At 42.4% G+C, this 27,991-nt stretch overlaps 1 protein-coding gene across 5 annotated transcripts; it reads right to left on the reverse strand.

The window, feature by feature from the left end:
- Window positions 1–936: 936 nt before the first annotated feature.
- On the reverse strand, window positions 937–27,957 carry MPZL1 (myelin protein zero like 1). 5 transcript variants are annotated; one of them, XM_062631102.1, is made up of 6 exons: window positions 27,817–27,957; window positions 17,418–17,578; window positions 15,029–15,242; window positions 10,348–10,480; window positions 6,904–7,009; window positions 937–1,286 (listed from the first exon to the last, which is right to left on the reverse strand). In XM_062631102.1, the coding sequence occupies exons 1-6, from the start codon at window positions 27,944–27,946 to the stop codon at window positions 1,185–1,187; spliced, it is 846 nt and encodes a 281-aa protein (XP_062487086.1). In that variant the 5' UTR covers window positions 27,947–27,957; the 3' UTR covers window positions 937–1,184. The 5 variants fall into 5 exon arrangements, with proteins under 5 accessions (XP_062487086.1, XP_062487089.1, XP_062487085.1 ...); XM_062631103.1 differs by lacking the exons at window positions 937–1,286; window positions 6,904–7,009 and adding exons at window positions 8,720–8,770; window positions 9,402–9,533; XM_062631105.1 differs by lacking the exon at window positions 6,904–7,009.
- Window positions 27,958–27,991: the final 34 nt, after the last annotated feature.

The raw sequence follows: 27,991 nt of genomic DNA on the forward strand, positions 1-27,991 counted from the left end.
TAGCACAAGAGGACAGAGATCCTTAGCAATCTACAAGGAATTTAATCTGGAAACAAGAAGCTGGAAAATTACATTCAAGTAGTTGACTTGCAGAGACGAAGGAAATAAACTGCCCTCAGCATCCTTTGTGCAAATATAGGTTACACAAAAACACACATTAAAAAGATTAAAGAGTGCAACCCTAGATTTCCTCCAGAGGTCATTCAGCCTTTACTACAAGGCTTTTAAGAACAGATAAAGCATCTCTAAGGAAGTGACAATGGAGCTATGAGAGACAGGTGAGGGAGTACTACAGCTTCGATTCCTTAAAGCCCTTTTTCAGATATGAAGTGACAGAGCTTTGAGGAAGAAGCACTGAAAGGTTCAACAGTCTGAAGCAACCACCTACAGCTACAGCTTCTTATCCCTTTAACTCACTAGCTCGTAAGTTTTCACAGGTAAACTACCATTTCACAAAATTCATTAGATCAACCCTATACCTGTATCTTAAAGGACTGAGCTTGAATAGGTAGGCTCAATATGGAAGTAAACAGTTCTGTGATTTGCGTTTACACAGGTCAGGTAGGCCTAAACATTTCCTTCACTTACACTGCTAAGACATACATTTCTGATAGCTAGGAATCACCTTTGGTTTATAGCAACAGTGTCTAGTTTATGTGAGAAGACAGCTTTTACTGAGGATCTGACCAAGGAAAGATGAATACCCTATACAGATAAAGAACTCTGAATATAAAGAAGATTTCTTCTTTATACTCACCTCAGCTATTAGGCCTTGGGGGGGGAAGGGGGGGGGGGGGGGGATAAACAAAAAAAAAACCTCTCCAGGTTAGTCTAGACTCTTCAGGAATCTTCCAGTTTCTCCATTAATAATCAATCAAGATAAAAATATTTTAAAATTGTGATGCGAGTTTTCACTTTCTCTCTTGTCACACTAGATTAAAAAAAAAAATATTGGCAATTTATAAGCAAAATTCTTACCACATTTCACATGCAACATTGGTCTCACTTCTGTATGATTAAATAGGCTATTTACACACAATACATATATACCTTTCCCTCTGTATGCACATGCATTGGTCCTAGCCTAGGCATCAAAGGCCACATGTGAGTTCTCTGGGTCAAATCTTCTTTAAGCAATTCCAGTCTGAATGTGTGTTTTCCTTTGGATAGCTTAGGATCTCATTTCAGTTCTTCCGAATATCAGCATAGATCACAGACTCCGATTTGTTAATCTTGTCACTGTGCTGTCCTCCGGAGTGATCTAACTGCGCATAAATGACAGGGCCCTGGAAACAGAATGAAAAAGCACAGTCAGTATTTTCAGAATAGGCCATATTGCCTCTTCCTTCTGCAGGGGCTGCAGCAAGACCAAAGCTAAAGCAAGACCACAGAGCTTTTATGACCACTAGCAGCACTTTGAAGCAGGTGGAATGAACCCTCACCTCAAATGAACTCTATTCTGTCACCTTTCTCCTGTCAGGAGCATGCCAAACTGCACTGTTTCCTCCCTTGAACACTGCTACAGCTGCTTGCATCTCACAAAAAGCAAAATCTAGGATTCTTTGTTATGAAAAGCAGCAATTCTTACTGTATCTTACATGGAGCAGATGCACAGCTTAGATGCAGGCCAGACCTTTTTCAAGAGGAACTGTATTACAGATTTACCAGTAGACAGCAGAGTATAATTCCCATACTGCCATTCAAGTCCTGTAAATCCCAGCACAGCTGTACCAAGAGGGAGAGAATAAACCTGCAGCCACCTTACATCACCAGTCACTGGCCAAGCAAGTGATGGGATCAAGACTGACACAGCAATGAGCCAGAAAACACTAAAACGCTGCAGTAATGCAGAACTCTTACCTGACTTCAAGCCAACCCATGTAGTGAGCACCTCCACAGACATACTGGGCAAGCACGGCCACAAACCTTCATTACATTTGCTGGGGTACAGTGGAGGACATTACAGCACCATCTTTCAGACATGCTAGCACTTTCCTAAAGCACCATGTCCTCCAAAACACAGCCCTCAGGAAAGCAAACTGCAGCTAATTGAGATGGGCTGAGGACAGGACTGCAGCCTATAAAGAGTTTGTACCCAACAAGAGAGGTGGGTTCTTTATGGAAAGGTCTGACCTGCAGCTCCCATGCTGCATGCCTCAACTGACATGTACACAGCAGAAGGCTGCGACCACCTACCAGGTGACCTCAGCAGAGGCCATACACCCTCATCCAGGAGGCAAAGGGACTGTCCTATTTGGAAGTAGGGTGATTACAAGGAGAGATCTTTTAGTCTGGTTGCAGCTTTTTTAGCTGTTTGGTATGCTACCAAATTAGAAAACACTTGTAGGGAATTGATCCAGAAATCCTTTGATGTATCTTCCAAAGCAACTGGGGGCCAGAGATGAAAAGAGACCTTCTACAGAGAAGGTTAAGTCTTTGAATGACCATAGATATGCTTCTGCACAGCTATTTTTCCTCCAACACAACTGGCAAAGCACACACCTTATAAATATCTTGTTCTCTTTCAGAACTAGTTTAAATTCAAATTTTCTTCCTCCCAGGTAAAGTATTTCCCAAGTGATAAAGAGAAGGGAGATGGACAAAAGGATGAAAACTTGCGAGCAGATGTAAAACACAATATAAATAACAGACTGAGAAAATGCTCAAAAGACACTGACGTCTTAGAAAATTCTGGGTTTCAAGTCTCATTAGAGCCACTTTTTTTTTCCTTTTCTTTTTCTGCTGTTGGCCCTCATGTTGTTCTGGTCTCCAGCACTGTATCAGGATTACTTCACTAGTTCCAATTAGAGTGCAGTGTCTATATGAACTTGAAGGCAAAGTTACCCTAATGTTTATCTGTAAGCAGTTCCAGAAGCCTCATCTGCCAGAGGCCATAATGTCACAGGTATGATAAATTCAGCTCAAAAGCACTTCCTATCATTTGGGGGGGGGGGGGGGAAGCACAACTGCATAAAGTACTCACTATGACATTTCAATTTTTGCCCAAATAATTCTGATAGGTCAATTTTCTACCACAATAGGATCACTCACGATCAGTATGTTACCACTACTCTAATTTTATGCCAGGTCAACTATAGTCACTCTGCTGCAAGCATGTTAGGTGGTGGTGGAGAGACCTACTGGTGTGATCACCTGATCCAAACCAAGCTACCATTGTCTCAATGTGTTCACTATCAGCTAAATAAGTAGATTAGCTAACACAAAGAAAAGGAGGACAGGTGATTTATTACAGTGCTAAATCTATTTGACTTGCTGCCAGATGATTTTCTAGCCGATTATAATCAGCACCAGGACCATATTTTTTTCCTGCATTTGATTCCTCCAGTTATCTGAATCATTGTAAAGAGTCTTTTCCGCAAGCTAAAAAAAAAAAAAAAAAAAACAAACAAAACCAAAACAATATATATACATATCTATCTATCTATCTAAAAATTCAGAACTTTCACCTCAATCTAAAAAAGCTCTTCCTGACTCTTCAGAACCAGAAAACAGACCAGCACTGCCATAGAAACCCCAGCATTTCCCTAAGCCTTACTATTTTTCCATTCAGAACTGAAGGGGAAAGAGTAGCAAGTGTACCGATGCCTTGCTAAGGGTTTGCCAGCAGTCACGAAATGCAAGTGACAGCAAAGGAAAAGGAATTACAAAGTTAGACCATTATGATCTAAAGGTGGTCTACAGTATTTTCAAATTTTTCAGATCCTGAAAGATGCTGCAGCTACCACAGATTCCGGCTCCAGGAAATTTATCTGAAATCTGAATCAAGATTCCTCGCATCATGAACAGCTCCTTCCCAGGGTCCTGGCATCCAGTTCAAAGCCTGGAACAAAGCTCAAATATAGCCTGTTCAGGTATGCCTTAAACCAGAAAAAGCAAAGCCAGAGATCTGTACTTAAGTTAATGTAGCTTTAGTGATCCCCAATTCTACACTGACAGACTGACCTGCTCTAGGATCCCTACTCGATACTGCTCTGTGCATCAGGAATGCACTTCTATGTAAGTTACACTTGAAGATTACTGGTCCTTCAGCCTAACTAGAAACAAATACTCAGCTAGTTTGCTTGCTGCAACCTAGATTACTATCTAAACAAGGACACCCATGTGGAAAATACATACAGCTCTTGTCTTTCCTGGAAATGCTTCTCTCACTCACATAAATAACAGTAATGGTAGAATATGAGTCACTACAGAACAATGGCATGGAGAAGAAACACCACAAACAAATTTGACAGGACAGAACAAATTTGACAAGTTTGACAGGCTGAGAAGGAAGCCACAGTGAAAACAAATGGAGTTTATTCAACCAGCTGAACGTTCACAAAACCAGATACACATACTTTCAGCGCTCTGGGGCAATACAGGAAGCAAGGTGCACATTTGATAAACTTGTACCCAAAACACACAGGAAGTGCAGCCTCTAGTGCACTTTCAGCTGAAAAGTGACATGGACAAATACTTCATCACTGATTCTTTAACTGATACATAAATAACAAAATGGCTAAAATTCATTTAATAAATTTAATTTAAATGCCACTCTTTTAAGAGTGAACACCTCCATGACTGTTTTTAACTTGCAAAGGCAGATATATTTATATTCACAATTCTTCTCCACCAGTGAAGCCCGAGGCATTCAGTCATTTCCTACACATCCTACCAAGTAAAAGGCTACAGGGAAGTCCACAGGCCTTTACTGTTTGACCACAGCACTGACTGTGTGAACCACTGGTTTAGAACTGCCAGGCAATCCAAGACATAGAAGGGTGCCTGAATCAACAATCCTCCTGCAATAGCTCCTAGGAACTGCCAGGGATCCGAGTATCAGCATTTCACCTACACAACAGCCTGAATATTACAACTAAGTTCTTCATTAACAAGAAATACCAGGTTTTATTTATATGTGGTGCTAGATTTCAAATATGTTAATTTGCATGATGGTATCACCCCTTTAAAAAGAAAAGAGAAAAAAAAACAACCAAAAACAAACAAAAAAAAACAACAAAACCCAAGAAACCCACCTGAAAAATGGCTTCGAGTTAAAAATATAAGTGTCATCAACTGAAATTTAGTTTCCTTGCTAATTTAAACAATCTGTTCAAAACCTGATCTACCCTGATTTTATTGTGGATCTCTTTAAAGAAAAGTAAATATGCTTACTCACTGTTCTGTAAAGATAGGGCAAATGCTTAACACAAGCTAGAGAAATCACTTGCTGCTACAAATATCTGCCAAGAAAAGAAAATCCAGACAAAGCTCTCCCTTTGAGAGACAAGAGATATAAAAAAATGATTTAAAACAAAAAAAAAAAACAAACAAACAAACAAAATACTCAAAAAAAAACCCTCAAAAACAAACCCCAAAACCCTAAACTAAAATTGAACAAAGTCATCTGCCATATTTCCTTCAGGAACTTACCCGCAGGAAGAGGACTCTGACAAGGAATAAGCAGGCTGAACTGACTACAAAGGGCAAAACCACACTGATTCCGAGTTATCTTTACAAAGTTTGGATTTACTCTGACATGTTCCTTACAGCATATTGCGACTCAGAACACTGCAGACACGGAAGGGTGAGAACACGGCAAGTTTTCACACCAAAATGTTACACAGAAGATAGAGGCATTTTTGCTTTCAAGACGTAAGTGCAGAACAGTAAAACTCTGCCTCCACATAGCTCTCAGGCACTTGAATGTACTGCTTCATACTGTGACCGTGATTTGATAAAACAGCTTGGTCTTTTGACCTAGGGAAGTTGACTCCAACAGCTACTGCAACATACACCCCACACATAAATAGTTTTTTTTTGGAGGGAAAGGAAGGGGAAAGAGGAGGGATCACCTGTCTCATTCACCCATTCTAGAAGCCCTTCCCATGAGGTAAAAAAGGACAAGCTTTATCTAGACCTTATAGGCAGCCAGCTGCTACTAGACCCACTCCAGTCAAAATGTGAACTATTTTTAAATCCTAAAACCTGAGTATCTTGTCTTCATGCTCAGAGAATAACTGTTCTCTCAAGTCAGTAGGAAACTTTGTAGGCCTACGTGCTAAAACTCTGGAAATACTGCACCTGCCAAGAACAAGATGCATTTCAAAACTGACTGGAAGCCCAACAGAGTAGGGGTTTTGACTCTATCCAGCTCACTGTTAACACTGTACTTTTTTCCTGCAGTGTTAACACGTTAACACTCATCTCCACCATGTATTATTTTTTGGGGTGCAAATTAAGAAACTAGGTATTAACTCTGAGTTAGAAACCTGCCAGTTCACACACTACTCTGCAGCCACTTGCTAATTAAGAAAAATGTGGCTAATTAAGAAAAAGTCCATTTTGGACTTAAACTCACTCAGGATCCATACTTCCACAGGAAAACTGCTGGGAATAGATAAATCAAGAGGTGAGAAACATCTTAAAAATAGAGAAATCCTGTACACTATTAACAGGTGAGGAATCCCTGTCTGACTCACATTCTCTCCCCTGTGATTTCATTTCCCAGGGGATGTCAAGTCTGGATAAGAGCCACCTCCTTCCTTCAAAGTAAGCAAAACTTTGCTAACAGCATCCACAAGACAAAGCGTAGCCATTTCGAGGCCACAAAAGTTGGGTGGCTCAGTAGAGGAAAGCTCTCAGCAGCAAGAGTCATCTTCAGATTGATCATTGCTAATCAGTGTTTGCACTGTGCTGGTTCATTTCCTTGCAAAGGAAGTACATGCCACAGAGCATGCACCTTTCACAGTAACGAGACAGCAAGTAAACTTCCTTCCCATTACAACCCTAGAACTCTAGAGGCAGCTTTATGGGGTGATTGTACACCCAGTAGCTAATGCTGTCTCTGCATTAAATAGCTATCCCACTGCCCACTCATCTTCCTTGCAGGGAGGAGTTTACCTGGTGTGATCTGGCGGGCACGCTGTTTACCAGACCCTCTGTGTCAGAGGGCGACTTCTGCGAAGCCTGCTTAACCGGTGACATCAAGCTCTCAGATGTACTGCAGCTGACGATGTGCCAGAGCAGAGTTTGCACGACAATGTTCAAGAGGCACACAAACGAAACGAAACAAAACAAAACAAACAAAAAAAAAAGAACAAAAACAAAAAATGAGTGATGGCCAGGAGAACGTGGCATATTATGCCAAAGCAAAAATGAACAGAATGGATTCTGAAATAAACACATACAATTTTCCATCTCTCCCCAGGCAATTCTCTAGCCTTCCTCCCATAGTCCCACTGGTAAGCAACAAGAAGAAACAACTATTAACACAGGACAGCAGCTCCTCCAACCCCCCTGTTCCCTAGATATTCCTATTCAACCAAACCAATGTCTAAACTCACATGTTTTCCTTACTGAGGCTTCAGTGGTAAACAGCAGTTATTTTCTGACTATAAGCTAAGTAATCCCAGTCATTGAGGCAAGTATTACATGAGTGCTACAGTTAAAAGTGAACACTTGCCAGAACCACCAGCTCTCCATACTTCCTACCAAACTCCACATTAGCTTCCTTGGTTTTGGTTAGGAGCTTCCTTGGTTTTGGTTAGGCTACGATACCAAAATAACTCTGCCCACTCACAACAGACACAAGTCTCTGGAGCAGCTACTTTAAGAATCACACATTATGTCATTTAGGCAAGGTGCCCTGATACAGCTACCTGGATATCTAACCAGGCAAATCTTGGTTTTCAAACAAGAAAACTGGTGAAAACCAACATCCCTAAAAGAAGGTTGCCAGTTTTCACTCTCTGTTCACTTTTCTTCACCTGCTTAAAGCAGGACTGAAAACAAGCCTTTAACAGATGGATAAATGAATACCACAGAGCTAAGTATATGAGCAAATGCCCTTAAACTTACTGTTAGTAGCTTCTGGGCAATACAATAATGTGTCTCTAAATGCGAGGCTTACCCCTTTGTACCCAAGCACCCAGGAAACAAAGCCTCCTTAACAGCACACAGGAATTCCTCTTGGTACCACAGCCCTCTGACCACTGGGCATCTTTTTCCCCCAGTCTTTGTAGACAGATGGTGTACAAAGCAAGTACAGAAGCAAACAAGGACAGTGATTTAGCAGACCACCTCCTCACACAGCAGTACTTTTTTTATCCTTTGGTAAGTCTAACCACAGAAGACTTAGCTCCAGCTTACATGCAGCAGAGTAAGGTGAAAAAGGTATGTTGCCCTGGCCTTCACAGCAAGGGGGCTTCTACAGCCTCAGAGACAAAGCAGCCGTTCTGTTACCAAAATGATGTAATTATGAACTGTTTGCTTTATTCACCAAATTCCTCAGAACTATACTAGCTAAAAGGCATAACTCAGGTTTGAGCAATTAATGCACTTAAACCATTGCAAGTTTTCAAGCACCAGAGCTGTCTGTGCCAGAAAAACACTTACGAGGAATTTACTTCTACTTTTGACACAGAAAGAGCTCTGAAATTCCTGTGCTTTAGCCAAGTTCACTGTTGGAAGACACGGAGGGACACCATCTGGGTAAGCAGCAATCCCCTCCCAGTTAGATATGAGACAATGAAACCCAAGCACTCAGTGAAATGCACCATCCCTTTGCCAACAGATTCCAGCACAAATTACAGTGAAGTTATGTTAATAGAGAGCTAGCTGGTTAGTCAGCAAAGGAAGAGGAAATGTGTACACATACACACAGGTATTAACAGCAACCACCAACTTGATTAGTTACCAGTGTCTAGTAGGACTGGAAGAGAAGACCCAGCCCTGCTACATTCCCAATCTGGCGTCTATATCAGGATCTCTGTAAGAAGAGGGAGGTAAGCAGGATCCGATCCCAGCACACCAATGCAGAAAGAAAAAACAAAAAAAAAAAAAAACACCAAAGTCAGAGCATGAATGGAGACTGTGACCATGCACGGGTTCCAGATGCCACACAGTGCCCCAGTCCACCTCAGTTCAAGGTAGAATGGTTATCTCAGAGTAAGTGCATCTCACTGCCACCACCACCACATAATGGGTTAGCATCATGTAGAAGACAGTCTGTAAGTCTGAAGGGGGTCACAGCACATTTGGTTTCTCTTTACACGTCATGCAGAGCTGGCATGGTCAGTGAAAGCAGTATTTAAACCTCAGCAATTACTTTCCCAATAGAGTAGTTAAATCTACTACAAGAAATTACAGTGCATAAACTACTGCTCCCTGCTCAGCACCAGCATGTGTCCTTCAGCAGGAAGGCACTGGAGAGCAGGTCACTGGGAACAAGGTAAGCGGATCACCACACACGCTGCTGGTGCATGACAGTGCAGGCTTCTTTTCAGTTCATAGGGGAAGGACACATGCAGAAAGGGAAAACCAGGCTTTCCACACAATTTGGAGCACACACAGCTGCATTTACTATATTTAGCCTTAACACAGGGCAACAGCCAATTCACCTTCTCTAAGATGTCCAACTGGGAAAAGGACAGGGCAAAGTTTAATTTAAAAATCCCCACAAGTTTATTTTTGAGTTATTTTCTTTTATCCCGCAGGCAACCCAAAGAGCCTGCAGCAAGCTGGAGCATTTGCTGGGGAAAGAACAGAAGAAAGTTAGAAGTTTGGGGTTTGTTTCTAAGACTACATGCATAATTTTCATTCTTTCTTATAGAAGTAAATTACCAGCTAATTAGAGAGGAGAAAAAAGGAAATGCCTCTCACACTAGCACCAAGCTCCACCACCACAGGACTAGAGTCTGCCTGGGGTAGTTCTTGTTGCTTTTTATATGCCACATCAAAGACTTGTGCACTTCACCTTGGAGTTAATTCTAACACTAAAAACCTTGCAATGATGGTTAAGAGTTAATAAGAAACAGGCAGTGAATGAGAATGGATGCAGAGTGGCTACTCCTTTCTTACTTTGAATTGTGGTGATGAGTGGGGTTTTGGCAAGTATACTACAGGCTCAGGAGCCAAACACTGGTACCTGAAACAGATTGTCTCCATCTCAACACAGAGCATTCCTGAAAAGCATTTCACATGTGGCACCTTTACTTCACGGGTGGGGAGGGGCAGGTGAAGCAGGGGTGCAGGGAAAGGAAAGGAAACAGACCAATACTAGGGGATCTTAGATTAAATGTTCTTAGGGCATATATGCTTGTGGCTGGGGATCAACTCCAATATTTAGTGATTTTCAGGTGCAACTCATGGTCAGTACGTCTTTTCAAGCACAATACAAAGATAATCAGTATAGGCAGATGACCAGTATTCCACATGCCCATACCCTATCTCTAGCCACGGTTGCCAAGACTTGGCTTGAAACAACTCCTACCCCCCTCTAAACCTTCCCTTTGATCTTGCTGATGTTCCTCACATTATCCACAGGTGAGGAGGGAGACCTCTTACCCAGAGTATTGTTTTTTAGAGTTGTTCTTTCTGATGACAAGACACACGACAATAGAGATGAGCGGTGAGACACCTGTAACCGTACCGATGACTATCCCTGCCACCATGGCAATGGGGAACGCAGGCAGGCTGTCTGGGGAGAGAAGGGAGAAAACATTCAGCTCTTTCGTATTCCCTGATTAACAGAAGTGCAAACCACAAATGCTCTTGACCTTGGATTCATTTCGAGCAGAAGACACTAATGTAACATCCAGGAATTATAACATGCAGCCTAAGTGGCAGTGATAGCAGGCAGCCAGAAGAATAATGTATGAACAGAGCACACACCAAGAGTGTTCTTAATGTCACTGTCCTTCAGCAGAGAGCTTATGTTCAACCAAGAGTTTTACATGTTGGGGAACCCAAGTGACAATGAGGACAACCCAGTCTCATTTTGTATCTGAAGGGGAAAGAAGAAAGTTACATTCATCTGGCAATTCGCAGCAAACTCAACAGGAGAAAGCAAGCACACCTGAAAGCAGATTTGGACATAGTGCATCGCTAACCAACTAAGAACGCAGAAAGCTGTGTGTTCTCTGGGTAGCATGCAGCAGACAGCCTAGTTACTACCCATAGATTACTCTTAAGAGTATTTATACAAGATTCTGGTTTCTCAAAAACATCTCTATACATTTTTATAGAGTCATTCTCTCCCCTCTTAAGTTAGGATCATGGTATAATAATAGAAATATGTTTACAGGAACACAACATTGCTTTACTCATGTTCTCCCCACTACAATATTGGGGAAGGGAGCAGCCAGAAATCAGAGCAGTCAATCAGAGAATGAGTATAAAAGACTCACAAGATAAAGAATACACAGACTACCATCATAGCTTTTCCTAGTAAAAAACAAAGTCCTTCCCCTTGCATTGTATTTAATGACATCTTACATAGAAAAATCTTTCTCGGATACCTGCCTCTGATCATCATAGAATCTCTGAGATTGGAAGGGACATCTTGAAATTGTCTAGCCCAACCCCCCTGCTCAAGCAGGGTCAGCTAGCACAGTTTGCTCAATATTCTGTCCAGTTTGTTTTTTTACTATCTTCAAGTATGGGAGACTCTTTGGGCAACCTATTCAAGTGTTTAACCACAGTAAAAATTTGTTTTCCCATGTTAAGACAGAATTTTCTGTGTTCAGTTTACACCCACTGTCTCTTGTCCTTTCACTAGGCATCACTGAAGAGCCTGGTTCAATCATCTTTAGATCCTACCAACATACATAAATACCTGGTGAGAGCATCCCCCTAAGTCTTTCTTCTCTTCTACAGGCTAGGCAACCCCAGCTCTCTCAGCTTCTCCTCACATGAAAGGTGGTCTAGTCCCTTAATCATCTCAGTTGCCCTTTGCTGGACTTCTTCCAGTATGAACCACAGGCCATACTTACATTATACAGTGCAGTCTGCAGATCAAGCCCATTTGACATACTTATTTAGGAGGGAGCAGCACAACACAGTACCCTGAAGCAGGGGCCATCAAACTAAGATAACAGTGTTTGCATTCAGTATTGTTCATTTTGAGTTCAGCGACTTAAGGGCTACCTGATCTCTACCTGCTTCACTGATCATACCATTACCTGGCCAAATAACACATCAACAGCTTTCCTAGCTCTCCAGTGCATTACATTCTAATGCCAGTTCATTACAACACAGTAACTCTGAGTAAGAAATTAAAGATGAAGACATGAGTGTCACAATTTAGAGGAAGATATCCCTTCTTTCCAGAGCCTTTTGGCAGTCTTCCGAAAGGTTCTAGAAAGATCCATCTGCTATTAGAGAAGAGCATCTTACAAAAGGTAATACTTTTCAGGTACCTAAGACTGAGATTGGTTTTGAGCTGCATGCAAAGATAAACCTATTTTGAGGCATATAAGAAGTAAGAGTTCCCTAGGTTCTGTGCTTTTCCACCTTCCCAAGGGCAGGGACAAGTGTCTACAAAAGCATCAAAATAGGCATTTCTGTGAGCAGATTAACTGTTGCCTTGCACACATGAAAAAGAACCACACACACTTTTTCAGTGCAAGAAAGGAAGCAGCAATACAAAACTATAGCACAGAGTGCCTATAGTTTTGCACTGAAAGATCCAAAACTACAGTGCAGAGTGCCTATAGTTTTGCGCTGAAAGTGCTGAAAGAGGGATATTCAAAATTTTACAGCTTTACCATTTCTTTGACTCAGGGCTCTTTTAGTTGGTTGAATTTGAGTCAAGGACAGCAGTTATGTTCTTGACAGAGGTTTTTAAGACTGCATAAGAGATGCAACTGTTTGCAAGTGAAGCCAGAGTCTGGCTTTATTGCCTCTCAGAACACAGTCCAACAGAGAACATAGAAAAGTTCACACAATTTCATGACCACACAGTTCAGCTAAAGAATACCACCCCACCCCCCCCACTATTTCCACAGTTACACTAATTTCTCCTAAGTACTTGCAGAGCAGCCAATGACTTCATTGTAACAGATGATCCCAGCTAGCTAACCAAACACCAGCTCTGAAAGCTAACATTTAAGTTAATAGCTTAATCTAGGCCAAAAATTCAGCCTTTCAAGGAACACTTTTTACTAAGCACCACCATAATTCAAAGCAACTTCCATTTTCACTGAAAATGTGTTAGTATCAGTTTTACGAAATAGGCAGGAAACTGAAGGTTTTCATTGTTGCCAAGTACAAAGATTGTCATACAACAATTCTAATTTTTCCCCCTGGAAGAGTTCAAAGATGGATTACCTCCAGATAACACAAGCTGTCCTGAACACAGTAAGTAGCTTCCTATTACAAGTAGTGGTAGCCTACTTGTAATGTAAGGTCTTGGAATTCCCTACAATTTTCTGTCATTTAAGCTTTGAACAGTAGTGCTTTTCAGATTCAAATGCACTACTGAAAGAACAGTCTTGCTTCTCATCTCTATCAGTAGGATTCTTCCAATGTAGCTGATGGATCTGTTTGTGCAAACACTATGTAGATACTGCAGTGCACATCAGCTGAGTTAACTCGATTTGGCAATTTTAAACAGTTAAGCCAACCTGGAAGTTACTAGATGTTTAATTTAAACTCTGAGGCTAACTAAGCTTCTATGAATAACTTAAAAGTATAAAGCACGTATGTAGCTTTGAACAGTTTACAACGCTAGATATATGATTCAGAACAGTTAAAAAAAACCAAAAAAAAACAAGAGTCAGCATGTATTTATTTCAACCAAAAAAAAATTTCTCCATCTCAGTTCAGGGTAAGTTGGTGAGTTATGACCTACTATAAGAGCAGTGGGTTTGGGTAAGAGAGAATGCAAGACAGCATTACAGCTATTGCTTGAAAACCTATTTTCAAGGTCTTCCTAAGAAGTTGAAAATATTTGTTGCAGCATTTTTCTAATGACAAGAAGTATTGCCAAATACATGGTTCCCTTCAGAAACAGTGAGGTTCTCTTGTCCAGATGCTCCATCTATGGGGAAGCCAGCATGCAAATCTGTTGGAAAAAAACACCTGAATTAGTGTACTGAAGTCAGTCTTCATCTGCTTAAACTGGGTTAAAATCTGAAGAGGCTTTGCCAAGACAGCCTGACTGCCAAACCAGCAGTTGCTTTACCGCTTCCTCATAGAGACTATCAGTGTGTTGTAAGAAAATAAACTGACCCTATTTTATACAGGCTTCAAACTTCTAAGAAACAGAAAGTTCTAAGCGATGGACCTCTGGAGGTCCATTCAACTCAAATTGCCCTGCGAACATTAAGAGTAGACCTTGCCTACCCAAGTACATAGAATGACTTCACGAGCAGAGGTACACACCTGTTATAGCAGCACTATAATTCTGATCAGAGGATACATGTAGGTATCTTCCCATACATATTTAAATGGAATGGCTATATCAGCACTGCCATTCATGAATTCAACCTTTATTCTTCTCCTTCTTAATTATAAATTTGGAAATCTGATCACTGTAAAAACTGTTTCATTGTAGGAACAGCCACACTTTGGCTGACCTCCAGCTTAGCTAGAACAATCAAATGTTTTGCATGGCCAAGGGAAATGAAAAGCCAAATTTATATACAGAGTATAAGTGCTCTTGAACTGTGATCATCGTTACCAAATGCTAACCAGAAGCCTTAAATGACTGCAAAAAGCCGACCCTTGCAGATTGTAAAGGTTACCATGGATACAGTAAGAACATCCAAGTAAGAAACCTGTTGCAACATGCAACACAAACACTTTTCCATGGAAGATAGTAGCATTTCACTGTCAGTATGCGTTTGGGCCACTTTTACAAGTGGATGGGTTCCAAAATGAAAAGTCTGCCACTCTCTCTCCTTGCTCCCTAGATTTCAAAGGTCATCCTAACCCTTGATACAGAAAAAAAATTCATAGGACTCTGAAATGAGAAAACAGGTTTTCATCAAGGCTCCCACCAGCTAATACTTGTTAAATGCACAGGAATTAGAGGGTATACAGGAAGAGGGTATGACATTCATTTTTTTTAACCAGCTGAGAGAATATCAGTTCTATTATTAGGGCTTGGAAGAAGTGAATTAAAAAAAATAGTTGTTCCCTCCAGGCTACTCCCCCACCAACAAGAGAAGTGATATAGATTCAGAGTGGAGGGAAAGGAAGGGGAAGGAAAAAAAAAAAAAAAAAAATTATACAGGGTGAATACCTTTCTCCACAACTCTAACTCTGATTTCTCCTGGTTTGACAACAATGTCAGGTGGGTTCTTGACATCACAAATATAAGTGCCGTTGTCCCGGAACTGCATGTTTGATATACTGATAGAAGCATCTTTCTTGTTAAGATCTCCAGCCCACGTGATCCTGTCTTTAAATGGTATGTCCTTTCCAGGGTATGGCTTTCCATTAAAGTAATAGAAAAACTGTAGTCAAGGGAATGGAGAGACAAAAACAATCTAGTTAGAGATCACCAAGCTACCGTGCTTCTCACACTATTGCAGCATTTTCCCAGAATCCACTGTACTGTACACAGTTAGCGTTCTAGGTTTTCTTTTTCTTCCAGCCTCACCACTTTAGTTTGGCTTGCTGCCTTTTGATCACATAACCATGCTATATGGCTTATATCTCAATCACACTACCAGAGCAGACTGCAGGTTTCAGTTTTCTGTTGTTTTTTTGTTTTTTTTTCTGTGGTTGTATTGTTTGGGTTTTTTTTTTTTTTCCACTGTTTTGGGGGATACAGATTTTCATAGACAAGGAGGTGGGGGAAAGAGAAAACAGCTGTTAACCTGGGAATAATTAAAGGATAGAACAGTCCTGGATCACAGCCATTTGTCTTATAGGCACAAGAAGCCTTCTGCATTCTAGTAGGAAAAGAATACCAGGTTTCCTATCTCATATTTTGATGTGTGTTACTTGCAACAACTAAGCTAACTAACATGCAACACACCTAAGCTAAGCTAACATGCAACACCCTCCTTCCCTCCACCCCTAAAAAAAAAAATTCCATGAGTAATTTAAAGCATACCTAGCTGTTTCCAGTCCATCGCAGAAATTAAATATAACTGATGCCCAGGTTTTACGTGACTACATTGCACATTGGCCCTGCGCTCCCTAGACATGCCCAAAAATCCTTGAAGAATGAACTTATTTAATACAGCATGAGGAGAAACTGCATACTTCCTCCCTATACCTGACCAAAATTGGAATTTGCAGCAGTGGAAGTACACAGGACCTCTACAGGACAATTCTGCTTTCAAAGATATGGGATGTTTGAACACTGGCCATCATGCTAAGAGAGGGATCAGGGCTGTATTTCAGGAGCACATTCATTCTTAATTTCACATTCTGAAAGAGAGCAAGACAAACAACTCAACCAAGAATCAACTTGAACTCTCTTCAGTTCAGTCTCCAGAGCATGGTTAAAGACGTTTAATATTCCAGGTTCCTCTTTCTACAGCCTTCTTTATAGTCACTCTGCCACAGAATAGGCAGGCTACAAGCTAGTCCTCTTTCCATTCAAGTCATCTCCCGTGTCTTTTCCTGTTCCCTCCCTTGATCTGAGGCTTGTCGCTCCAACATCCTCTGTCTCAGACCTGCACCCCGATTATCAAGGCCTGATCATTACGAAGCACAAACATTATCCAGATCAGGTATGTGCTGCAGTCAATCTGACACTTACTCATTGTCTACAGATACCATAAATCCAATAAACTATCTCATCTGGTAGGAAGTCTGCTAGCACACAGTCATCTGTCAACATTGTGGAAGAAATCTGCATCAGTCTGCAGCATTTACAGCTGGATTATGAACTTAAGCACAGAGGTGCTGCATTACCACACCCCCGTGCATGGGGGGAATCATCCAACTGGAAGTCTAGAAGGTAAGAGGCAGATTCCTCAGTTGTCTAGGCATACTCACAGGCGGGAGGAAAAATCACAAAGTAAAATATGCCCTGAAACACAAGCCTACTGACTCAAGCCACTCCATTGTGTATGATTAAGTGATTTAATCTGAGACTTCTTTTGAAACCTAAAGCTGATGGGTTTAGACTTATCACCTGCCGTTTCGTCCCTCGCCTGTCGCTACAGGGCTTTGCAAGTGTGAATAAACCCTTCGGGCCTACGCAGTGGATTTTTTTGGTGAGGCACAGCGTGTGCAGAACTGGCCCCACCCTTTACACCTGAGGTTTATCTGCCAGGGTCTAGCGAGCCCTAGCGAATTTGGACAGTGACAGCAAAGTCCGCAGGTCATAGGTTTGGTTAGAGTGTCCTTCTCTTAGACGGAAGGCCTTACAAGGCTAGACGAGCTCCACCTGCCTGGGTTTGATGTTTTCCTTCTCCTAGGACATAGAACTTAGGAAAAGATTCTTAGCTGCTCATCTACTCCAGTCTTTGCAGAGATCTAGCATGTGGCAATACTTAAACTTACTTAAACAACTCTAAAAGGAGCCCCCTTAAAATCCCAGTGATGGAAACAAGACACATGGAAGGAGGCTCCAATCCATATTGGCTTGCTCCTCAGAACCAACTGGAAGACTTCTGCACACTTATCACAACCTCCCAACCCATGTTTCTTCCCCTACAGCCATTCCTTACCGAGATACGAGTTGCTGCTCCCTCTGGTTGAAAACTCCAAGAAACAGATGCTGCGCTGCTGATCACTTCCACAGATGTGAATGTGCATGGAAGCTTTGCATCTGTCCCATTCTCCACAAATATCTCTTCTGGTGTGTTGACCTCTACTGCTGATACTTTGACTGCATGGAAAAGGTAAAGAGAAGAAAGAAGGAGAACAAGCAGCAACAGTGTTGTTTCAAGAATCAGGAAGTTCGTATCACATTCCCTGTAAGGTGAAAAGATAAGAGACATCAACAACTCCCACATCAAGTGTGTGCATACACACTGCATTATACCTTCAATAGAAGCATGCATGGAGAAGACCAGTTCACTTCTCTTTCCTTTTATTATCTGTTACAGGATGTTTTTCATCCACAGATGTTTCCTGTACAACAGTTTGTGGAAGTCAATTCTATGGTGCAAAGGATGAGTTTAAAAATTCTTTGCTACTAGCTGCTAGCAGACATTGCAACAAATAAGCCCCACTGGAGGAACTAACATCTTGGACCCAGCTATTACTCAGTTTCCTCTCTGGCTCACATCTTGTTTCCCATCTCCAGTTTTTCTCAGCTGTAGATAGAACAAAAGCTCACTCCAGAAAGCTGAGGAATAAACCTCTGTGGCTACCAGCTACACCATCTGCTTCTACTCTCTGGAATGCTTCAAGGCCTCCATGTGCAAGACCTCATAAATAATCAACTATAGTTCAGAAGCATGGGAGTAATTTGATTTTTTTTATACCATGAGGCTTATGCATGGTCAAAAGAGCAAACAGACCGCAACCACCCCCAAATGTATAGTAATGAAGGTTAATATTGTGCTTGTACTCATAGTTTTCCTACAGAGTAAGTGAAATTCAGTGATTCAGAAAATCTGTTGAACATATTTGTTATGTGGCACCTTTTAAACTGCAAAGACACTATACCTTATCCAGATTTAAGCAAAGGTACATCTGTACCTTCATTGTAGTTTGTGTTAAGAAACAAAGGGTCATCTTTTAACCTCACAAAAGAGTGTCTTTCAGTGTTTGTGTCACATCCATGCGAAAGCAAAAACCTTGTAAAATCACTGTGGGTGGGATACACATGTGACATGCGTTCCCAGCAACTCAAATGTAAGATTTGTTTTGTTTTAAACCATGCTTTTCTGCTTAGAGATAGCACTAGTTATCTGCTTTTGATCACATTTATTCTGTGTCTCTGGGCTACAGTATCTGAAATTCAGGGTGTTTCCTCCCTGATCAGAAGAGGAAAGCAGACTTCTTCAGGATCTTGCTGATTTATTTCTCAACTTTGAATAAAGTTGATTTAATAGCTCTGGAAGAAGGCAGGCTGAAGAGAAAGATTCCAGTCAAAGACAGTTTAAAATCAAAAAGAAACATAAAATGACAAAAAGAAAAAACACCACCATCAAGCAAACAAAAAAGGCACCACAAAAATCCTCAACAAACTAAGTAAGAAAAATCCAGCTATGTTAGTCCTTAAATCATGGATTTTGCTTGGGAGGAAAACCAGCTACTAGCAGGAGCTACCAGCTCAGCAGCCTTCAGGAGTTAGACAGCAAGCTTCTTTCAAGTGATGCAACCAACCTGGTTTAATACAAATCTCTACCTTGGGATATTTTATTGGATCTTAAAATTAAGGAAAGCTTACACTCCGTAAAGAACTTTAAAAGTAATCTTTTACATATGTAACTTAAAGCCTCATTTCCCAGGAAAACAGAGCTCACATGAGCTGCATCACTTCCCATCTTTCTCTCTCACCCAAGACTACCAAGTATACTGGGCAATTCCAGCTGACCAGCTGCAGCATGGGAACACAAACAGCAGGCAGTGGAAGCAGGCCCTGCAATACAGACCACCTGCAAGCTCTGGAAGCTGTAGTTTAGTCAATGAAATAGCCCAACAGTGAAACGGACAAAAACATGCTGGCCATCTGGGTACACCTAACAACCACTGTGTGCATTTCTTTGTAGGAACTGCTGTCTCTCACCAACCATCATGGCAAGCCAAGCGAAGGCAAAGCACATGGGAAGGGGATATAGAATGAGCATGCAAGCACTGCAAGGGTGGGAGAATTAAGCATACCAGTTTATGGTTGCAATAACCAAAACCAGAAGAAACCACCATTCATTCATTTTGCCATTCAGAGTCCATGCTGTTCACCTCTCAAACTCACTAACTCTTCAGTCCTGCCACTTCAGCCCTGATCCCTCATGCTCCCCTGTCATCATTGCTCTCATTTCAAACGAGTGAAAGAGGAACAGCACCCTAAAAGGAGGGGGATTTTCATCAAGAAGTCATATCAGAGCTTCCTTTTTCTTGTACATACTCTGACTACGGGCCAAAGAATATTCTTTTGTAAAATAATTAACAAATACTTATTTGGAAGAAACAAAGGCTTCTGGCAATTTAATGAACTGAACTCTGAAAAACTGAAGCTTTATGTATTTTTTCCAGCTAATGGAGTAGAAAAGAAAAAAAAAAAAACAAACAAACCCATTGTTCTGAGTCCAAGCCACAGAACAAGCTTCCCTTTCAAGCATAAAACAAGCAAGATGCCCTCAGCATTTGTGTAGGAGGAAGAGTCTACACAGACATTGTCTGCTTGTACATAGTATAAAGAACTCCTTGCCACACATAGGCAGTGGGTAGCACAGATCTGCTTAAAGAAGTCACTGTTCTAACTCTCTAGCAACCCGTGAGAGAACAGTAGTGAAGCAAAAGGAAAAAAAAAAAAAAGGTCCAACTTCTGCCTACAGCCTGGGAAGGCAGGAACCACATAATCTTGTGCAGACAGTTCCAGCAAGTTTAATTTTCATTATGTCCTATTTTTCTTTGCTCATTCTCTCCCCCCAGCCTAAAAAACATACCTTATTTTATGTGCTCCTTCAGCATGTACCCCTTAAAAAGAAATTTCCTGTCTCTCTTGTCCTACAGCATGAGACATAAGTAGATCAGAGCTAGTCAGCGTGTATTCATCAAAGAGAAATAAAGCTTAACCAACCTGACTGCCTTCTACAATGGCTGGATAGATGAGGGAGATCAGTGAATGTTGTCCACCTGGACTTCAGCAAGGCTCTCAATAGTCTTCCATGACATCCTCATCTGCAAGCTCAGGAAGCACAGGCTGGACAAGCAGACAGTGAGGTAGATAAAGAACTGGCTGAATGGCAGGTCTCAGAGGGTTGTGGCCAGTGGCACAGAGTCTAGTTGGAGACCTGTAACTAGTGGTGTCCCCCCATGGGTCAATACTGGGTCCAATATTGTTTAACTTTCTCATCAATAGTCATGGATCCATGTCTATTCATGGATGAATAGACAAAGTGCCTCTCAGCAAGTCTGTAGACAATACAAAACTGTGGCTGATGTCCAGAACGATCCAGACAGGCTGGACTGATGGACAGAGAGAAACCTTCCAACAAAGGTAACTGCAGGGTCCTGCACCTGGGAAGGAATAACCCCATGCACCAGTACAGGCTGAGGGCTGACCTGCTGGAAAACTGCTCTGCAGAAGAGGACCTGGGGGTTCTGGGTGGACAAGATGTCCATGAGCCAGTACTGTGCCCTTGTGGCCAAGGAAGCCAATGGTATCCTGGGCTGCATTAGGAATAGCAGTGCCAGCGGGTCAAGGGAGGTATCCTCCCTCTCTACCCAGCCCTGGTGAGGCCTCAACTCAAGTACTGTGTCCAGTTCTGGGCTCCTCAGTCCAAGAGAGATGTGGTGCTCCTGGAGCAAGTCCTGGAATGATCACTAGAATGATTAAGTCCTCTCATGTGAGGAAAGGCTGAAGAAGCCGGGCCTGTTCAGCCTAGAGAAGAAAAGGCTCAGGGGGATCTGATCAATGTATATAAGTATCTAAAGGGAGGGTGCCAGGATGGTGCCAGACTCCCTTCAGTGGTGCCAGCAACAGGATGATAGGCAGCAAGAATAAACTAAAACACAGGAAGTTCCACCTGAACATGGTGGAAACTTGAGAGTGTGAGGATGACTGGGCATTCCAACGGGTTGCCCGGAGAGGTTATGAAGTCTCCTTCCCTGGAGATATTCAAGAGCTGTCTGGACACAATCCTACATAATGTGCTCTAGGAGCAGGGAGGTTGGACTAGGTGACCTCCAGTGGTCCCTTCCAACCTCAACCATTCCGTGATTATGTTATAAGCTCCTCAAATCTTAACACAATTGTTTGGAAGACACAGACAGGTTATAACATTTGACATTTGTTGACCTTGAGCTCCCTACTCCCATGCTTTCATTGAAATGGTGACAGTTTCCACTACCCTGAATGTTTTGACCTCCTCTGCCATAGTAGAATCCACATGGATCAGTTTCAGCTCTTCTCCTTCTCTTTCCAGTTGCCAGGACTGCCTTCTTCCACCTCTTCCACCTATTTAGATACTTGACTTAGAGAAGCTGAATTTTGAGATACAACACTTACCCCCTGCTCTATTTAAGCTTACTCAACCTTAGCTCCTCTCCAGAGGAAAAAAAAAAATATCACAGGAGATTGTCTGTGAGAGAAGAAAGCTTTAGGAAGGGAAGGTCTGCAAGGTAAGCAGGACAAAGATAAACATTTGCTCTTCACCTACAGATCACCCTTGATCTCATCCAGCTGCTCGTAGCCCCAGTATTCCCCTCTGAATATATCTTCTAACCTTCATTTGTTTTAATTCTTCTTTTCATCAGAAAGATGCTTCTGTTTTTCTCACTATCATCAAAATCGTTGGAAAAAAACAAACATCCGTGCCTCTTCATCTGTTTCTTTTCCATCTTTAGTGTTGTTGGAGCAGTTTTACTCCAATTACATCAATTCTCACCAGCTAAATTGTCAGCCCCCACACTTCAATGAAAAGACTCTATCCTTATCTTGTTCTCGGACAATACTCCTACTCTTGAAATAGGACACAACACTCTCAGTAAACTTACTAATCTTACTACTCTTACTTACTTACTAATCTTTCCCTGTTGTTCCCATCATGGATCTTTATTCTTCAACACCCTCTCTATTTTCAGGTCTCTTTCGTCAGTATCTGTCTCAGGTAGCTCATCTGCAAAACAAGTACAGCTCCCATCACTGCACTGACTACTCAGATCCATGTCTCTGCTCAGGATCTGTCTCCTTATGTTCAGAGAACAGTCTCAGTCTGACATCTTTCTCAATGCTAGATTGTCAGATCATGCTAAACGGGACTAAAACAGAGCTTATTTCTTCCCCCAGATCCCTCCGCAAATGCATTTATCACCAAGGATCTGTCACATCTCGCTCCAACTCATAATTTTTATGGCATCTTTGACTTTAAACTCTTCTGAGGCCAAGACAGTCTTTCAAAGATTCTAGCCACCTGCTCAGATGACACTGGTCTAAAAACTCCACTTTGTATCTTGGCCTTCAGTTTTATTATGACCTTTTTGCTCTGGACAGATGGTCAGTAACAGACCAGTAAGTATCACAGTTCCGAGTAACCAAACTGCTCCAAGGGTGACATTAAGAAGACACTGCATATGTTTTCTTCCATGAACTAACTTTAGAAAACGTAGTACTCAACATATGCATGCCCAGAGCAAGCATTATTCATTATACAGCATTGCCACCTAATCAACTTCACTGACTTAGTACTGTTTTAACTTACTTGCTGTGAATGAACAAGACCTCCCTAACTCTGAAGGTGTAGCTCTCCAGGAGCTTAAGCAGATCTGAAGATGCAGAGTTTCTCAATTTCTTTGTAGTAACACCAGCATGTCTGCCAGGTTACACAAAACTAGGAAAAAACCTACGTTTTCAGATAGTTCAGCCCAGACGCAGCTTACAACCTAAAGGCTCTGTGCCGTCACTGATACTATTAAGAGTGGCAATGATATGCTGCTCTGAAATCACCCTGTGGAAGAAGCCTTTACAGCTACCAAGCAACAATGTATAGGGAGGCATTCAGAACTGAGAGCAGACAAGCATTCATAACCACAAGAGTTTGCATCTAGTTAGTTAACCAAATTGTGGTTAACTGTTTAGCTTTTGGTGAGATTAAGAGCAGTCAAGCTGACAGTTTTTACCACAGTAACATAAAACACTGCAGCACTGCACTGGTAATTGAATTTAACCAGTATCTTTGAAATGGGGGTACACTTTGACCAGAAAACTCTTAGAGAAGATGGCCTGTCACTGTTTACACCACACTGATGAGAGTCCTTCTCACAGATGTCCTCTCTGGGATAACCTGGATGGACCACTCGGTGGATAAAGAACTGGCTGGATGGCCGCATGCAAAGAGTTGTGGTCAATCGCTCAATGTCCGACTGGAGACCCGTAACGAGTGGTGTCCCTCAGGGATCGGTGTTGGGACCGGTCTTGTTTAACATCTTTGTCGCTGACATGGAGAGTGGGATTGAGTGCGCCCTCCGCAAGTCTGCCGATGACACCAATCTGTGTGGTTCGGTTGATACGCTGAAGGGAAGGAATGCCATCCAGAGGGACCTCAACACACTTGTGAGGTGGGCTGATGCCAACCTCATGAAGTTTAACCATGACAAGTGCAAGGTCCTACACCCGGGTAGGTGTAGGTGGATACCCAGCCCAACCCAAGCAGTGATCTAGCCGTTCCAGGTAACTCCCCCCAGTTTATATACTGGGCATGACGGGCTGTGGCATGGAATACCTCTGGTTAGTTTGGGTCACGTGTCCTGTCTCTGCTTCCTCCCAGCTTCCCTTCCTCACTGGCAGAGCATGAGACTGAGAAAGTCCTTGGTTGAAGTAAACAATACTTAGCAACAACTGAAAACATCGGTGTTACCAGTACTGTTCCCAGGCTGAAAATCAAAAACACAGCACTGCACCAGCTACTAAGAAGGAGAAAAATGACTGCTACTGCTGAACCCAGGATAGTGGTAGAAAGAGCTGTGTATGCCATACTTGATCAAACCACACCACATTATATCACATGCAGAGAACTTCCACTATGCGTGCCAATAATAAGCTTTAGATAGATAAATTTATGATGACCTATATATCACCTCTCTAGTAAAATAAGAATTATTTAGAAACTGTTCAGATTAAGATCTTTCAAGTCAAAGAGTACAAGACATCTGCCCTGTAAAGCTAGGTTTCATTTGTTCAGTTTTCCATCTAGACTGAAGGTGCCCTGTATGGCACACAGGATATTCACCGTCTACTACTATCAGTCAGGATAAGTCAAGTCCACAGACTGGAACTGCTGCTTAACACAATCAGTTGTAATTCCCTTAACAAGCAAAAAAGCAGTGCACATCATTACTTACACGAAGTTAGAGGGCTGGCAGTCAAGAACCACCTAGCCATTTTTCAAGATGGCACTTGTAAAGCTACACTTTATCACCAAAATATTAAGCTACTGTCTCTTCAGCATATTCAAGAACTTCCTCCTGCTGCAAGTGAGGTGACTTGAGCAACAGTATCACCTTCAACCCAGACAGCACAGAGAAATGTTTATCTACTTTCTTGCCTTTTCCCTTTGCAGAACCTGTTTAGCACTGCAGGCAAGGAAGTCTTCCTACCTGCAGCATAAGTGGGCTCATCTTAAAAGAACTGCTTCTGATGGGGTGAATACAGCAATTCTGACTAAAGCTGGCACAAGCATGAAGTGAGCATTGCAACTTTGACTTACACTGTTATTTTCAGGAAACCCTTCAAACAGCAACTGAAATGTGCAGGTAAGCTGAAAGCTGTAATAGGCACTTCAGCTATTTAACACGTCAATAGTCCTCCATTTGTTATGGACCTACGGCACATGTATGTGACTGTATAAAAGGAGTAGTAGAAGAAAGAAAAAATCAAGTAGAAATATCAGTAATATTATTTCTGCTAATGCCTACACATTCTTCAAGACTTTCAGAAAAAAATCAGGCATCACCCTCATTTAAACTCTTGATGCTATCACTTTAAGTGATATTTAGAGGGTTTACAAATTCAAGATTGCAAAATAATCCATTTTCTTGACACTCTTGACTAGTAGTTCCAAGCTCACCCACACAGATAATAGCTAACTACTTATCCCACAAATGTCCACAGTATCACAAACAGTACATTTGACAATGATCCTTCATTCTTACAAGTAAATGAAGCACTCAGGTTTTCAGATGACTGAGTGTAACAAGGAGGATGAACTTCTAACACACACATGAAGGTGGCACATGAGAAAAAAGCTTAAAACGCAGTATCTGCACTTACATGCTTGGCTTGGCAGACTGTGATGTTAAATGAGGCCTGTACAACATGGTCCTCTGAGTACTTCTATCTCACTGCAGGTTATTTGCCACAGGGAACAGGTCTCCCACTGAGCATACAAAGAGGCAGCCACCTACTATGGCAGCTAAGCTACACAGCACATTCCCCAGCCACACATCACATCCAAGCCGTGGAGCAACAACAGCCGTCTCAAAATGCCACTTCTGCCCTGGCCCTTTTGCTGGGTAGCTTTTGATTTCCAAACCCTCCCTAGAAGAAAATCCAGCATGAGGAAAGGGAATGGGAAATGTCCTTGGAAATACAGCAGGAACTGGAATGACACATGAAAGTCAAAAGGCAGAGCACTTATTACACAGGACTCCTTATAACCCCAAATTCTAGAGGACATCTTTGCCCTACTGACCATCAACCTACTTGGCATATGCAAAAGAGATGAAGAGCCTACACTCTGGTCATCTTTCCTGTGCAAAGATCTATACCTTGTGCCAACTCCACACACAGACAACAACAACCAAAAAAGCCTTTTCAAAGCAGACAGTAGGATTAAGAATGTGTAGCATAAACACAGAGAGAAGCCAACACAGGAAATAACCTTTGATTTGGAGTAAGGAGGAAAAAAAATAAAGATCAGCAGTTGCAGAGATGGGAACAGAAACACAGTTCAACACAGATAAGATAGTGATTTTAACATCCATTTATGCCTTTAAATTGCAATCTCACTTTTTAGATAGTCCCCACCCTAGTGAATGTGTCTCTTCCAAAAGAGTATATCATAGCTTTGCATGGTTTTAAGATACTGTGTTTGGTTACATACCTCAGACTTTGTAGAATGATCTAATACTCCCAGCTACTCATAGCATTACTGTAGTTGTATCTTTTGTCGTGGTCAGGGGAAATATGCTTCCTTTTTCTTTTACCTCCATATTTATTTTCAAAGAAGTTATTTTTACTGTAAACTATACATCATAACTACCTACTTAATTCTAAATATTAAGGCTGTGTCTGAAGATATATAGCAAGCCTTAGCAATATCTACTTGTATTTATTGCAAAACACAGGAGTCTTAAACAAATCCAAAGAAGGCTATTTGGAAAGAAGTTGCTGAAAGTTTCTTACCACTCAGCACAGTTTCTTATTAAACCTCTTTCCCGACAGACTTACAGTTTTATACAGTCTTCCAGACACATGAACTAAGAAGGCATCAGACTTCTTTATTGATTTTAACTGAAATACTCTGCAAAGTTTTATGCACCAAGCAAGTATTGCCAACCAAAAATACCTTTAGATGTTGCACCATCATTGTCCTAGTATTGTGCCTCGTATCTACACTTGGTACACTGAGCCACCCTGGGAAATGTGCCTGATCTTTCCATTCCATAATGATAGGTTAAACACAAAACTCTTTGCCCTTCAAGAATATAAGCCACAGCAAAGTTAAGCATTGCCCTTTCCATTTCTACCGCTCCATAGCCTCGTACTTATTCGCCATCTGTACGAGCCATTAGCGCTACATTCTGGATGACGTAATTACTCCTGCACTCAAACACTTCAATACTAACCAAATCAAAGGTGCTTTCTATGTACCACAACTCCAGCGTCCCCATTTCCCGGCAACTTCCTCGCCGCGCTATACCTCTCCTCAACAAAGGTGACTCGCGTTCTCTGAGTTAATAACCATCCAAGAAAAAAACTGGCAAGCACGGCGGCAATACCAGCGACGGGGCTGCCACGCATCACGCCCGTAGCATCACCAGGCCTGACTGCACCAGCTCCCCGGTACGGCCAGTAATGCGGCGAGGACTATCGGGAACTGTATTTCGAGGGGCGCACCGGCTAGACCCAGGGCGCGGGTCACCTTCCCGGAGCGGCGTCTCCTTGGTCCGCCCCTGCCGCCAGCCTCACCCCTGAGGGCCCGGCGGCTCCTCCACGTGTCGGGCCGGCCCTTCGCTCCCGAATGCGGATCGTCCGGTGCACCCCAGGCAGGCCCGACTCAAGCCGACAAGCCCAACCCGCCGCCGCCGCGCTGCGGGTCAAGTAGGGTCGGAACGGGCAGCTCCCCCCGCTGCATCACGATCCGCCCAGCCTGGGAGAGTAGCCCTGAAGGGAAGCGGCGGCCAGCCGGCAGGCAGTCATTCACTCGTCCACTCATTCACTCGTTCACTCACCAGCGGTGAGCGCGGCGGCGGTCAGCAGCCACACCGAGCAAGGGAGCCGCACAAGAGCGGCGACCACCCAACACTCCTCCGTGCCTCCGACCGCTGCCATCTTTCTACCGCCACCTCCCCGCACGCCCATTGTCCGCCCCCGACGGCGGACCCGCCCCCTGCAGCTCCCTTCCCT

Source organism: Pezoporus occidentalis, unplaced genomic scaffold (genome assembly GCF_034315485.1).
Source record: "Pezoporus occidentalis ecotype Australia unplaced genomic scaffold, CSIRO_AGI_Poc_V1 ctg368, whole genome shotgun sequence".
NCBI classification, from domain to species: Eukaryota; Metazoa; Chordata; class Aves; order Psittaciformes; family Psittacidae; genus Pezoporus; species Pezoporus occidentalis.